The 15,209-nt window shown below is 45.8% G+C and overlaps 1 protein-coding gene across 4 annotated transcripts in view; it reads right to left on the reverse strand.

Moving 5' to 3' along the window:
* The window catches only part of ARID3B (AT-rich interaction domain 3B), a 465,486-nt gene that overhangs the window by 67,057 nt on the left and 383,220 nt on the right, over positions 1–15,209 (reverse strand). For 2 of the 4 annotated variants that reach the window (XM_078685150.1, XM_078685149.1), the window contains exon 8: positions 6,748–7,003. The exons of the other annotated variants lie outside the window; for them this stretch is intronic. In XM_078685150.1, the coding sequence (XP_078541276.1) occupies positions 6,942–7,003 (62 nt within the window). In that variant the 3' untranslated portion in view covers positions 6,748–6,941. Of the gene's footprint in view, positions 1–6,747; positions 7,004–15,209 lie in introns of those variants that run through there. 4 annotated transcript variants of the gene reach the window in all.

Here is a 15,209-nt window from a genome sequence, read left to right on the forward strand (position 1 = left end):
CAGTCTCAGAGTTAATTTATAGTCTCTTTTGCTTGGGAATGGTTTTCGGTGGAACAATGTCAAAACAATCGCATCCAAAGTAACATCTTTCGGTTTCGGCACAGGTGTGTGCTGGCCTTTCGGTACGGAAGGTTTCGGATCCAAAGGCTGCTTTGCTTTTGGCATGGAGGATTTTGGCTCCAAGACAGATTTCTGTTTGGTGCCAACCTTGGTCAGAAGGCAGAGGTGGTGGCGAAGCCTTGTACTGTTTGGGAGTGATTTGACCGGGCAAGGGGTCTTCTGTACTCACGTCACCTAGTCCTTGCGGCAGTTCTTCAGAGTCGAGGTCTATCTCGAGCTTAGAGTAGCAGTTCTGTACTGAGAAGGCTTCTTCCTCCTCTGCCGCTGATGATTCGTCTTCTTGACCGGAATCTTCACCGAAGATGTCCAGCGGGTCTTCGATGCTCTGACGCTACATGTCTCGACATCAAGCCAGACGATAGCCAAGAGAGTTTTCTGAGTGAAACTATCTGCAAGCGTCACAGTCTTCAACCTTGAGGTCCGCAGACGAGCACAAATTACTCACCCTGTGTGAATTAGTGTGCGAATACTTCGCATGGCACTGAGGGCAGAATTTGAACGGTGTCAGTTCCATCGGAGAGCTGACCCGACGTAGTTAGGCCCGAAGGCCGCCCACGAGGCTTTCTGCTCGAAAAGTAGATTAGGTTGTCCAAAACGATACACGGAGAAGTGGGAAACGTGTACGAAACAATACCGATGGTAGAGTGGAGTGCGTGTAGAGGGTAACCCGAAGAACAGTTTTGAACAGGAGCGCAGAAATACACGTCCGAACACGATGGAGGAAAAAAAAAAACTAACAATGGAGTCGATGACCATGCGAACTATCACCGAAAGGAGGAGTCACCGTCACTCGTGACTAGGAAAGGCTTTTTCGAAGAAAAACAACTTGCAAACATCAGGACCCAACAATAGATGGCAGGAGTATGAAAACCATGTGTATTTATAGCACACATGCCTCGAACATTCAGTAGTACATCCAACTCAAAGAAAAAGACCCAAAGTTTAGCCAATAAGGTAGAAGTGCTCGGAAGTCCACTCCCCATAGAACCGACATATTGTAGATTTCAATGTACGTGTGAGCAGGACTAGATAATCGGCTAGTATGAAATAGGGAAAAAGGGAGGGTCGCCTGTGAATCTACTAAATATACCAATGCTGGACAATTGCAGTTACGGGAAATCTTTCTTCTCCGGCATGGATATTTCCTGGATTCATATTTTTTAATCAAATTTGCAAGCAGAGTAAATATCGAAAACTAAAGGATGGAGTGAAGAAACTTCCTTGTCATAAAAGTTTAAAAGAACTATCTGTACCTCAGCAGACTCCATTACAGATTCAGTGTCAAACCAGCAGCACAACTTGAACGTGAGGTAGCTTTACTATGTTGCCACCCTAAAGATGCCAGTCAAATGGACTATGGTTTACAAGCCACTGTTGCAATGCTTCGTAGATTGTGCCCTGGGCCCAAGATTATGTGTGGATTTTGCCACAGTATAGCAGATTCTCCACATTGTGGCAAACCTGCAGCTGCAATCCACCTGGTGGCACCTTGCATTGAAACAGGCCTAACTTTATTAAGTTGTCTGAAAAAAACAAAAACTCATTAAGACAGTCTGCGAAGAGAAACCCATCCATATAGTACCTAAAGCATCTTCAAATGCTCAGAGAATGAAGTGCTCTTTCAGTTCTGTTAGAGGTATTCGGGAAAAAGGATAAAGACAATCGCAATCTCATTTAAGGGTGAAGTTAAAGGCACTTTGGGAACGAAGATTGGATTAGTATGAAAAATTACCATCTTCATTGACCTCAATGTAAGATTTTATTTATTAGGGAGTGCTTGGAGCTCTAATTCTTCTGCCTGGTGCAAGGACTAGAGAAAGCTATTTCCCAAAAAATGCTATTTCAGGTCCACCGTACCTATGGGATGGGCTTATATGAACTTTTCAATAATGGTAACACACCAGTATTCTGTTGCCCCCACACTGGAGGCTTCTGCATAGGTGGAAAAGGCCCTTGATAAATTGTCTTGATGACAATATCAGTGGTGTGGAGCTTGAACAGCATTGTCTGGAGATAGCAGCAGGGGGCACTATAGTTGAAGTACATTAAAGTCCCGATTCTGCTGCCTGCCGGATGCAATGAAGCAATAAATGTGGTTGTGCATGAATTTGACATGGATTTTGTGATGCACACCAAGCAAGCACAACACATTTACACTTGGCTTAATAGGTTTAAGGGTGTTCAGTGTCCTACCTGGAAAATGTACTTTTCTGGAGTTGTCAGGAGTGACTAAATTGGTCAACTAGTTGTGCTCAAGAAATATTCCATCAAGATTAGCGAAGTTGGATTCAGGCAAGCGATTCTCTGAAGGGACAGCAGTAACTGACTGTTGCTCATAGGGATGGAAACAGCAACAGACTATATTATAGAAGGTCTGTTCACCAGTTTTATCTCAGACACACCAGTCATTCGAATGATGCAACACCTTTCTCTCTTGATCCTGGTGATCATGAACAAATTAAGGGGTAGTGGTTGTAAGGCATAGGCAAACATTGCACTCTATGTGACTAAAAAAGATCTTCCTTCATCCCAGGTTCCCAGTGTCTGCTGGTAAAGAATCAGCACGTTTTGCTCTCCCTCATCAAAATAGAAGCATATCCACCCAGTAGTTGATTATATTTGAAAGATGTTCTGCTATTGAACGGTCAGTCAAACACAAAGCTTTTAAGGACCTAGAGCTTAACAGCACGATCTTGCTTGATTGTTAATGTAAAATGTGGCATGGTGTTATCCGTGCGAATAAAGTGACAAATGTTGAATCCTAGGGAAGAAGGGGAGTCTCATTAATATAACACAGAGGTTTAGAAGGCGTATCTTGGGTTTTGACCGAGTCCACCCACAGTCATTACACTGAGAGCTCCTGAAGGTTTACTTCCCAGCGTTTCAGAGAGGCAGCCGTGGTTATTATGAAAATACATGGCTGTAGGGTGAAGGAGGGATAGGTTGTGACGTTCTTCTTGGCTCACCAGTGAAGAGTACTTCAGCCATGCCAGTACATTAACCTAGTCTTCGAGGGAGCCTTAAGACTGCACCAGTTATGCATCTAAACCTTCCTGAAGGAGTTTTTTATACAGGTAGTTGCGGATTAAAAGGATGCACAAGCATATCATTTCCAACAGACTTCTATGCAGACTTTTCCTCATCCACTGGAAGACCCAGAGGGGTTATGGAAGTCAACGATGTGTTCCTCTTTAGGGAAGGCTCGACGCTCCTGATGTCCAGGATGACACTTAAGAATTATATTATGGTAGTCGGAGTGGACTTTGTTTTGTTCACAGGGAGTCTGCATAACAGTTGCAGGTAAGAGTTGGTGGAGGCCCCAACCTCGGACCATGATCTCACTTTCATGAGCCAACCTTCTGGTAAGCAAGAATTAATGCCCACTTCGTAAAATTGTGGGTGGATTTGACACTGAAGACCATGGCAATTAAGAAATTGCTAGCGGCATCAACCTACTTAGAAGTAAATAAGCGTTTAGTGCTTGGTATCTTTGGAAATGAGAGCATGCATCCTACAAATCCAAGAGCAGTAGTATTTAATGAATAGTGGCTCTCCACAACAACTGCTTTTGAGGTAGTTGCTGACACGAAGTACATCTGGGATTGCATCTGTCACGTCTATTGCCTCTATTGGGCTTGCATCGCTGCTACCATGGCTTTTGCGAGAAACTGAGGAGTCTTTGCTGCCCCTGCAGTCTGGCATCAGCTGCTGCCATTGCTGCTGTTGTGCCAACTGGTGTTCCGTTTGGTGGGCCTCGAAAGGTTGAAGTGGATCGGGGAGATTAGTTACTTTGCTACTATTTAGGCACAATACCAGCCCAGCGTTCCTTATGAATGAAAATGTTGTGTATATTTTAGGTTGGTAACTTGACATGGGCAAAATAGGATCACTGCTTGCACTACTAGCCATGCCATTTGATGAGGGCTGTGGGCTGGTGATAAGTGGAGAAATCAGATTGAAGACTTTGTCCTTTGTCCTCCCATGTGCTTCAACACTTCCCTCGTTTGGTGTCATCTTGGTTGTCGTCCTCGTTCTTTTGTCGGGGTTTACTGCTGCCTGATGCCTTGACTTCTCTGCCACATTATTGCGTGCAAGATGTTATTAGTTGATTTTGCTGAATTAGCGGTCTTAGCTGTTGTGACCGTTGCTTGTCTGATATAGCGTTTTCTAAGGTTGTTGTCTTTTTTGGTGACTTATGTCTCCCTTGGTCTTCTCAATCCTTGATTGTTGCAGGGGCTATTGCCTACCTTGATGTCTTTCGCTATCTTTTGCTGTCCTTTATTATCCTTTGATGTCATCTTAATTGCAGAGAATTTTCTCCTTTTCTCCTTAAACGCCGTTCTTTAGTATTACCTTTTATCCAGAGTGGCCAAAAAGCAGGCGTATATTTCGCTTCTTTCCCTTGTCCTTCTCCTTTGCTGCCCAACTGGGTGGACGGTGTTCGCCAGCTCTCTGCACTCTGAGCCAAAGCTGTGATGGCTAAACCAATTTATCTCTACCAGCATGGGTAGACTCCGGACCGGCCGCATGTATTTGTTGTCGTGAAGCTGTGACGTGAAGCCACTGCAATGCACCTGCCCCAACAATGCAGCCACTACCTACCGCTACTGCTCCCTTTCTAACTCCAAGCCCTCCAGGCTCTCGAGCACAGCAATGAATCAAAGCTGGCACAGAGACAGAGATGGAGAGAAACAGGGAGGAAGGAATGCAAGAGGCGGAGAGGGCAAGTGGTGGGCAGAGTGGGTGGAGTGGGGAAAGCCAACTAGCAAGCAGGCAATTGAGGAGCAGTTGAGGAGTGAGAATAACTACAGCACGCAGCCTGCAATCTGCAGCCACGCCAACCACAAGTCAAGTCACCTACTAGATTTCCAAGAAATAGGAATCTCTTGAATGCTCTTTGTATTAAAGTCTAAAATGTTACTATGTCATCCAGCAGGGAGATGATTGGTGTACTCTCCAGGTGTTCCAGAAAATCCTATTCGTCCCATTCCTGTCACTCATGGGAGCAAGAACTAAGACCACCCCTTCCTCCCCCTCAACCTTCTATTCATCTGCAGTATCAGGTCAAGTATGGAGCTGAGGGGACCAGCATGACTATGTGAAAGCAGAGGTGGTTATTGCGGAGGCAATGGAGGAGGCAGTTGCAGCTATGGATGTGATGTGATGGTGGGACAACCAGTGATGTCCACAGAGGTGGCTGCAATATTGGAGGTCGTCTCACGGCTGGCTTGTGGCAATTATCTTCATCATATCTATTCATAACATTGGTCACAATGTCTAGAATAGTATGAGTGACAATTTTGCCAATTGTGATCCTCTACTTTGTGTTAACAGGATACTACGCCTTGTCGAAAGTAATAAACGTACTGTTGCAAATCCTCCTCATCACCTTTCTGCCATTTAACTGATCATTCAGCTGGACTTGTATGCTGGACCGGAGGAATGGTCATCTACAGATTCCTAACCCTTTCGCTCATCAGTAATATTAGATACATTTTATAAAGCACAACTTTCACCCAACTGTCTCTTGGTACGAAGACTTTGAAAAAGGATCCAAAAAGGATTCATTGAAAAGGATAGTTTAGATTATTTTCTAAGTTCTATGCGAGAGGTAGTCAATGTAAGATCAAGTGTTAGACTATTCCAGAAGCCGGTTGATAGGGGAGAGGAGTGTTTTCCACAGGCAGATTTCTTTTTAAAAACATTTTTTAACAGAGGTTGATACAAGAAATTGCTTGGGGAAGATTGGAGAAGGCGAGGTGTAGAAAACATATATATATATATATATATATATATATATATATATATATATATTTTTAAACACCAGGGCGTCGCCATAGATGCCTTTTTGGACAAGGAATAACCAATGTAGATTGCCAGGGAAATGTTTGGCTGAAGAAAACATGAAGCGGAGGGGACCATTCCGACAGCCTGGGTCTAAATTACCTTCAACCTAGCAATGAGTTTCTTAAAAGTTCCCAAATCAAGGGGATTGTAGTAATCCAGTTTACAACCATTCATGGATGTCAGTTTTATTTTAGTAGATGGAAAGGGTGGGAAGAATAGGCCTCAATTTCAGAAGCCAAAGGGTGCAGAAGGAAACTACAGAGAATATTTGCCCTTCTACCATAGGCTTGCCCACTAGTTTAACTCCCAGGTTTTTCACAATAGTCATAGGGAAGATGTTGCTCGCCAAAAGAGGAGGGTCACAGAAGGGGTAACCGTTGAACATGTTCTTTAATGACAAGTAGGATTTCAGTCTTGTTCGTTTTAATTTTAAGCCAATTCCAGCCCATCTAGTTTTTTTTGTTTCAATAGTTTTCACTTAATTCAGTTAAACAAAAGAAGCAACCATATGGTAGACATAGCCACCACCCAATGTCCCCGCCTCCCACCCCAGGCCACTCGTTCACAAAACTGAAGACTTTGTCTCACCTCAGGCTTCTAATGTCATCGGTGTCCCAAATCTGTGGATTCCCACAGTGAGATAGACTATACCCAATGCTGGGTTGTATTTTTTCCTGACAACATTGTTACAAAAAGGTGTCTGGCAGACTTTGAAGAATATACTGAGCCCATTAATTTGCAGATCACATGAGGATTTACAAAATCTCATAGCCTGATCTGCTGAAAACTGCAAATTTATTGTGGCAGCCAAATCACAACCCAGGTATTGAAGCCTGTACTCTGAACTAATTGTCAGGGTACTTTAAAGGAGGCACTATACACAGACTCATACTATGGAGATGCAGGGATCCCACAGGAGCAGTTTGAATCTACAAACCACATAAATGCCCGTTTTTTGCCATAGGATTAGTGGATCACACAATTTGATTATGAGGCCCAAATCCACGAATTTCTGTAATACTGGTTTTTCGAAATTCTAAAAAAGAAAAAAAAAAAGACTGCTATTCTGAGGCACTGGGTATATAAAGCAATGATTCTGTCGAATTCATTCATACCAGTTTTATATGCTAAAAGAGAACTCACAATGTCAGTAAATAGAAAAAGAATGCACAATGTTTTAACTTTCTCATATTTGGTTTAAGACATTGCTGTTCATATAAGCATCTGTACACCTATACAGCTGCTCCTAGAATGCAGTAAGTGATGCAGTGCTCATGGAAAGTGGAGAATATTGTTCAAAAACTACAAAGAAAATGTCAAAGTTTGGCTCAATATATATACAATATTGTAACAATGCCAAATTCTAAATTTCTACAATTGAACAAGCTTAGATTAAGTATTGTTCTCAACTTTTTACTGCAGACAATTAAACAGTATAGTGCAGCATTTCTCTTACTATTTTTAATAAGCATGTACCTATTTAAATAAACATCTTTTCAGCAAACTACCAGACAAATCTAATTTAAAAAACAACCAGTAAAACGTTTAGGATGATCATATATTGCAATCACACGTTTCTGGTAATATTTAAAATCCACCCTGCTTTTACCCTTATGGTTTATGATGTCACCAGAACCCTTCAATAGCAATACTGGACTAGATTACAGTTATCTGTGACACTAAGGATACAAATAAGTGATAAGGAAATGAGGTTAGAAGCCAAGCAGTCAAGCTCAACACACATAGAAAACTGAGAGTCCTGCTGCCAGTTGTAGTTGGCATCTGGCCTTTTATTTACTCGTCTGGCCCTGTGTCATTAAATATAGGCCAGTAGGAAAGGTGGCAATCCAACGCGGCAAACCAAGCAAGGCACATAATCTGAAAGGTTGGGGAAACGCCGGCACTGGGAAAGTGGAAACAAGAAAAGGGGAAAGAGCAAGCACATGGTGAATTTGAGGCACTGCAGCAGGCGTAGTGTATAATGGATACACAGGTGTTATTCACCAGCTCAGTCTAGTGGGTGAGGCAGAAGTAGCTACCTATGCAAGTGCCCATGATTTTAGTACCATCGGTGGTGCACTACCTGCCTCCTAGACTTTCCAGTTAATGCTGGCTTGCACCTGCAGTAATGGACGGGAAGTATAAGTGTTGGGGAGCATGACCTTTCTGTTCACTAATTTCCTTTGTTTGTGATTTTCAATTTAAACTAAAACACATTTTGAGTTGTAATCTGTCAAAACCGAAAACTGGACATCCCACCTATATATCAAAGTAAAGGATTTAAACAGCTCAGCAGCTGAACACTAGAACATGAGTAGGTACTCATGCGGAGCTAAAAGTTAGGATCCAAGCCAATGTAAATGCACACTATTTTATTCTCTTCAATATTTTGTGCGTTATTAAGTAAGACTACACATACTTTTAAATTTGATTTGAGGGAATTCAGCACTCAGTGAGTTGATGGTTGAAGATGGCAGTAAATGATTTGTGAGGGGCTGGAGCAGACCCAAACCCAGACATCTGTGGAAATCTTCCAAATTGTAGTTCACTGAAACCTAAAAAGCCCCCACAAGGTTTTAAAACGATTATAAGAAAACACACCATGTGACTCCAGAATTTTGACACTTGTCAGTATATGCTCATAGCTAATAAACTCAAGTACTGAACAGAGCAACGGTTGCAGAATTCATTGGTTGAATATTTCAAGATGGCAGGTATTGTTCCACTGAGAAAAGCAGAAGAAGGATTAGTTACTTACCTGTAATCCTAGTTCTCTTCCAGGGGTATCCTCATCAAAGTCATAAGCATTAGAATATTCCCACCCATGCGCGGGACCCCGGAAACACACATATATATATATATATATATATATATATATATATATATACACACATATATATATATATATATATATATATATATATACACATATATATATATATATAAAAACATGCAATAGCAGCCAAATCATATCAGAGCTGGAATATGCTGTGACCACCATACATGAATAATATGCATTAGAAACATGAGAGAAACAAAAGATTGTTTAGAAACTGTTTTAATGCTTAGGCAGCAGCAGAAATTCTTATAACACCCTGAAAGCATAGAAAGCTCCCAGGCTACATTGCAAACACACAGTCTAAAAAGACTGAAAAGCTAACCTGTAGCTGTATACAAAAAAACTGACACCGTGCCTTTAAGGCACCCATGACCCCCGGTATCCCATCATGCCTCAGGGGTGACAGTTAGGTCAGTTCTTTTCGGAGACTGAAACAAACCCAGTAACAAAATAGGTTAACAATATCTCCTTATTAAAGAATATCCTTTGCCCGGGGAGGCGGGCGGGTTGCTTATGACTTTGATGAGGATACCCCTGGAAGAGAACTAAGATTACAGGTAAGTAACTAATCCTTCTCTTCCAGGGGATCCTCATCAATAGTCATAAGCATTAGAATAGAATAGCGAGCCTCTCCTCATCCCTGCGGGCAAAGGAATGACAAGACAGTAATCTCATCAACAAGCCTGAGCAGGCTACAGGCTACCCAAACAGATTTCTCAAGGAGGCTTGCCCTACTTGAGTATCGGACCTGGAATCAGATTTGAGACAGTAATGTCTCGTAAAGGTATGAACTGATTTCCAGGTTGCAGCCTTGCATATTTCTGACATTGGAATGTCATGTAAGAAAGCTACTGTAGCGGCTTTCCCTCTAGTGGAATGCGCTTTGGGTGACAACAATAAAGGCTTGCCTGCAAGCTGATAGGCCAATTTAATGCAAGAGACAATCCATCTGGAGATGGACCTCTTGGCCGCTGGAAAACTGGTCCTCATTGAACTATAGTTCACAAACAGTTGATCCGTTTCCCTGATCCCTTTAGTCTTTTCCAAATAGAACTTGAGCACTCTTTTAAGATCCAAGGAGTGCAGTGACCGCTCGGCTGGGGTCGTAGGATATGGAAAAAACTAAGGGAGGGAAATGGACTGATTTATATGAAAATCAGAAACCACTTTAGGCAAGAAAGATGGATGAGCCCTTAGGACTACTCTATTGTGGTGAAAGAGTATATGGTTCCTTCGCACAGAGCGCTTGTATCTCGCTTACTCTGCGCGCTGAGGTAATCGCCACCAAAAAGGCCGCTTTCCAAGAGAGATGTTGCAAAGAGGCCTTGTGGATGGGCTCGAAAGGAGGTGACATTAACCTGGATAGAACCAGGTTCAATTCCCAAGGAGGAGAAGGATTTCACACAGGGGGATAAACTTTTTTCAATCCCTGGAGGAAGTCCTTAACCACCGGAACCTGACAGAAAGAGATCTGATCAGGTGATTTCCTGTACGCTACTATGGCTGACAAATGCACTCTGATGGAAGCATATTTCAAACCAGAAGTTGCCAAGGAAAGGAGGTATGGCAGGATTACCTCCTCCTGCCCTTTAGTTGGGTCCAAGTGATGATCCCTACACCAAATGTAGAATCTTTTCCACTTGAACGCATAAGACGCTCTCGTGGAAGGTCTCTTAGCCTCCTTTAAAATGTGCATACAGTCGGGAGGCAGATTCAAATGCCCATATTGCAGGACCTCAGGTGCCATGCTGTCAGGTTCAGTGATGAGAGGTTGGGATGCAGTATCCTCCCGTTCATCTTGGTTCGGTTTGCAAGGAAGTCGTCTGTGTGGACACACAGACAGATGCAGCAGGTCCGGGTACCACCACTGTCGTGGCCAATCCGGAGCTATCAAGATCATCTCCATGTCCGACCTGAGGAGCTTGGAAACCACCTTCGGAATCAGAGGCAGGGGAGGAAACGCGTAAGCAAACGTTCCCGACCAATCCATCAGGAGAACGTTCCACTGCGTCCCTGGCCGGTGGAAAATCTGGACGCGAAGGCGTGGCATTTTGCGTTTTCTTCGTCCGCAAACAAGTCTATGGCTGGACGACCCCAACAACGAAAAAGCTCTTCTACCACTTCGTCGTTTAGCACCCAGTCTGGCTGATCTTCGAAGTGCCTGCTGAGTGCGTCTGCTTTGATGTTTAACTCGCCTGGAAGGTGCACCGCCACCACTGAAAGGTTTCGAGAGAGAAGCCAGTGCCAGATGGTTTGAGCCTCCCAGAAGAGAGGGCGAGATCGTGTGCCTCCCTGTTTGTTCAGATAGAACATGGTGGTTGTATTGTCTGTCTGAACTAAGACAGAGTTGGACTCGATCGCTGGAAGAAAAGCTTTGAGAGCTAGAAACACCGCTCTGAGCTCCAGCATGTTTATGTGGTACGTCTGCTCCTGTGCAGACCACTGACCCTGAATCTGGAGGGGACCCATGTGCGCTCCCCAGCCTTGTAGAGAGGCATCTGTCACTATAGACTGGGTGGGTAGTGGCTGATGACAAGGTACTCCCACCAGCACATTCCTCGTCCGAGTCCACCATTTGATGGTATCCTTCGCTGTCTGGGAAAGAGTGATACGATCTTCCCAACGCCCTGTCGCCTGGTCCCACTGGTCTTCGAGAGCCTGTTGTATAGGGCGCATTCTAAGCCAGGCGTTCGGGATGAGAAAAATGCAGGAAGCCATGGAACCCAGCAGGGAGGCTACCTGTCGGAAGCCGAGACTAATAGAATCCCACACTTCTGTCTCATGGAAAAAAGTCTCTCCTCCGAAGGAAACGCTTTTCCCAATTTTGTGTCCAGACTGTGTCGGCAGCTGGACTGACTTCTCCAGATTCACATGGAGACCGAGCCTGTGCAACTGGTGTAGACAAAGTTGCAGATCGTGCGTCACCTGTACCGGAGATGGGCCCTTTAGGAGCTAGTCGTCCAGGTATGGGTAAATGAAGAGTTCCTTACTGTGAAGAAAAGCCGCCACCACTGCCATGCATTTGGTGAAGAGACGTGGTGCGGACTTGAGTCCGAAGGGTAGCACCTTGTACTGGTAGTGTTTGCTTCCTACGACAAACCTCAAGTACTTGCGATGCTGCAGAGCAACCGGAATGTGAAAGTATGCATCTTGCAGATCCACCGAACACATCCAATCTCCGGCTTGAAGATATGGGCATATTTGGTAAAGAGCTAACATGCGGAACTTTTCTCTGACGATGACTTTGTTGAGGAGACGCAGATCTAGTATAGGCCTGAACTTGTCCTCCTGATCTTTTTTGGGGACAAGAAAGTATCTGGAGTAGACTCCCTTTCCTCTTTTAGAGGGAGGAACTTCCTCTACAGCTCGTTTTTGTAGGAGGACTGCCACTTCTCTGCGGAGCAAGCTCAGCTGGTGAGGGCAAGAGGTCTTTGGAGGAATGCTGTTCGGGAGCGCACGGAAACGTAGCCTGTATCCATTGCGCAGTATATTCAGCACCCACTGATCTTTTGTGATGCTGACCCACTCTGTCAGGTGTTGTGAAGCACTTCCTCCCACTGGAGTGGGTAACGGCGCCAGAGGAAGCCACTGATCAAGCCTTTCCTCCTCTTGTGGTGGTAGAGGACTGCTGGTGACCTCCTCTACCTCTGTTGGACTTGCCTCGGAACTGGGATTTTCCTTGGTTCTTATTCTGGGACCACTGAGGGGTTTGAACCCTCTGTTGAGCCCCTCTCCCCCTGTTGGTCTTAAAGCGGCATTTGAACTCTTTTTTTCTTCTCCAAACCCACCGCTTTCACCGTATCCAGTTCAGTCTTCATACGGGTCATCTCTTCGTCAGCATGTTCTCTGAAGAGAGAGGAACCCGATAAGGGAAGATTAAGGATGCAATGCTGAGCATCCGGCTTCAGCCCTGTGAGGCGCAACCAAGCCGACCTTCTGGCACAAACCCCATGTGAGTAGGAATGTGCCGCAAGCACTGCACCATCCGCTGCTGTGCTTATCAACTGGTTCGCCACCAAACATCCTTCTGTCATAGTTTCTTCGAAGTCCTTCTGGTCTTCCTTTGGCAGTTTGGACTTGAACCTCTCCATGGAGTCCCATAAGGTTCTGTCGTATCTACCCAGCAGTGCAGCCGCACTGGAGACCTTCAGCGAGGAGGCAGATGAATTGCAAACTTTGCCACCCCCCGAATCCGGACACTTACTGTCCTTATCTGGTGGGACTGAAGAGGAAGCAGCAACTGCATGTGTCTTCCTCGCCGCTGCCACTATCACAGAGTCTGCTGGAGGGTCAGATTTTACAAAAACTGGGTCAGAAGAAGCCGGCTTGTATTTCTTCTGTATGCGGGCTGGCACCGCTCTGATGGCTGCCGGGGTTAGGAAAACGTCCTTGACCGGATCCATAATTCCCGGGACTAAAGGCAGCAGTGGACGAGAGAGAGATTTTTTTGTGTAAAGTTTCAAAAATGACTGTCGTAGTAACCTGGGGGACAGACAATTCAATGCTCAGCTTCTGAGCTCCTCTTTGGAGGACATCCAGATAAGTGCCGATGTCATCGACTGGAGAGGATCTGGAAGTAGGACTCTCCGTCAACGTGGGAGAGTAATCCCTCTTGGAAGACCTGGTCGAAGAAGTAGAGGAAGTAGACGAGTTCTTCGATGTCTACGGTGAGCACCGTGCCTCCTCTCACGTGATCTTGTGTGCTCTTTCCTTCTAGGAGAGCGAGATCTAACCGGATCCGGTCTTCTCGGTGAAAAAGGTCTGGCCGGATCTTCTCTGGGAGATCAGGATCTCACCGGATTTTCCCTTCTGGGAGAGTGAGATCTGATTGGTCTTCTCACAGGTGATTTTCTGGGAGGACTACGCCTGTCCACTTCATCCACCAGTCTCTGGAGAGGAGATCTGTGCTGCGGACTGGCGTACTCATGCATACGTTTGGTAGCCCCTGAATCTCGCCAATGGTCCAATGACTTATACCATCTGGGAGACAGTCTGACCTCCGCAGCCGAAGGATCTGGCACAGGAGATCCGAGGACAGGACTTCTGGACCTTGAAGATGTTGTTGAGGAGCCAGAAGACTGAAGTAGAATGGCGAGAAGCTGACTCCGTAACCATGATCACAGAGTTGTTTGACAACGATCGAGCCCTTTCTGAATGTCTCGACGTCGAACGCTCTGGCGTCGTAAGTTTTTCTCTCGACGCCGAATGCTTTCGGGGAGTCGGCGGATCCAGCAACCTCGACCTCGAATGCCTCGACGGCGATTGATGCGAGGATCTATGGTCTCTCGACGTAGAGTGGTGATGACCAGTCGTCGACGGAACCCTCTCTCGACGTCGAACGGCGATGACCAGCCGTCGACGGAGCCCTCCGTCTCGACGTTGAACGGCGATGACCAGCCGTCGACGGAGCCCTCCGTCTCGACGTCGAACGGCGATGACCAGCCGTCGACGGAGCCCTCTGTCTCAACGTCGAATGTCTGTGCGATGAAGGCGGAGGGGTATTGGTCACCCTCGACGCCGAACGTGGACGAAACGTCGACGGAGACTGCGTCCTCTACGCCGATCGACGTTTTGCTGTCGACGGCGGAGGTGTCTTGGTCCTCGACGCCGAACGTCGTTTCTTAGACGACGGCGGAGGGGTCACACTTCTCGACCCCGGTCGCCGCCTGGATGACGACGGCGGAGAAGTGACCTCCCTCGACGCCGATCGTCGCCCGGTTGACGACGGCGGAGGGGCCTTGGATCTCGACGCCGACCGTCGCCCGGTTGCCGGCGTCGGCGTCACATTTCTCTACGCCTGTCGTCGCCCGTTTGACGACGGCGGAGGGGATTTCGACGACAGAGCTGGATCCTTCGACGTAGTCGACGTACCTGGTCTTTTTGACGGCGAGCCCGCCGTCGACGGTAGTTTTTGAAGATGAATGACCCACCGGTGGCTCTTTCCTCAGCGCCAAGCCTGACACTGAAGCTGAAGGGTGCGAAGACTTCTCTTTTGAAGATGTTCTAGCCTTCTTGGAGCCCTTCACCGGAGACCTTCCTCTGGATGACCTGTGAGCCAGGCCATAGATGCGAATTCTCTCACCGTCTTTGAGAGTTCTTCCGGACAGGTGCTCGCAGTGAGGACAGGTGCCTGGATCATGTTCTTCAGGCAGACACAGAATACAAACGTCGTGGTTGTCTGATTTTGCCTTCTTGTTGCCACAAGAAGGGCATTTGTCAAAAAGTGTGTAGTGTAGTTCCTATCATCCCAATAGGCTCTGCGCATTGGAATAATATCTTCAATAGTATAGACCTAGGGCAGAGGTTAACTAGGTCTTCTACCGACGATATTAGACTTAAAGTTTTGTATTTGCCAGCTAGCTCAGAGTTCACTAGAAACTTTCTCGAATAGGCAAGGAGGATT

This window comes from Lissotriton helveticus, chromosome 3_2 (genome assembly GCF_964261635.1).
Source record: "Lissotriton helveticus chromosome 3_2, aLisHel1.1, whole genome shotgun sequence".
NCBI lineage: Eukaryota > Metazoa > Chordata > Amphibia > Caudata > Salamandridae > Lissotriton > Lissotriton helveticus.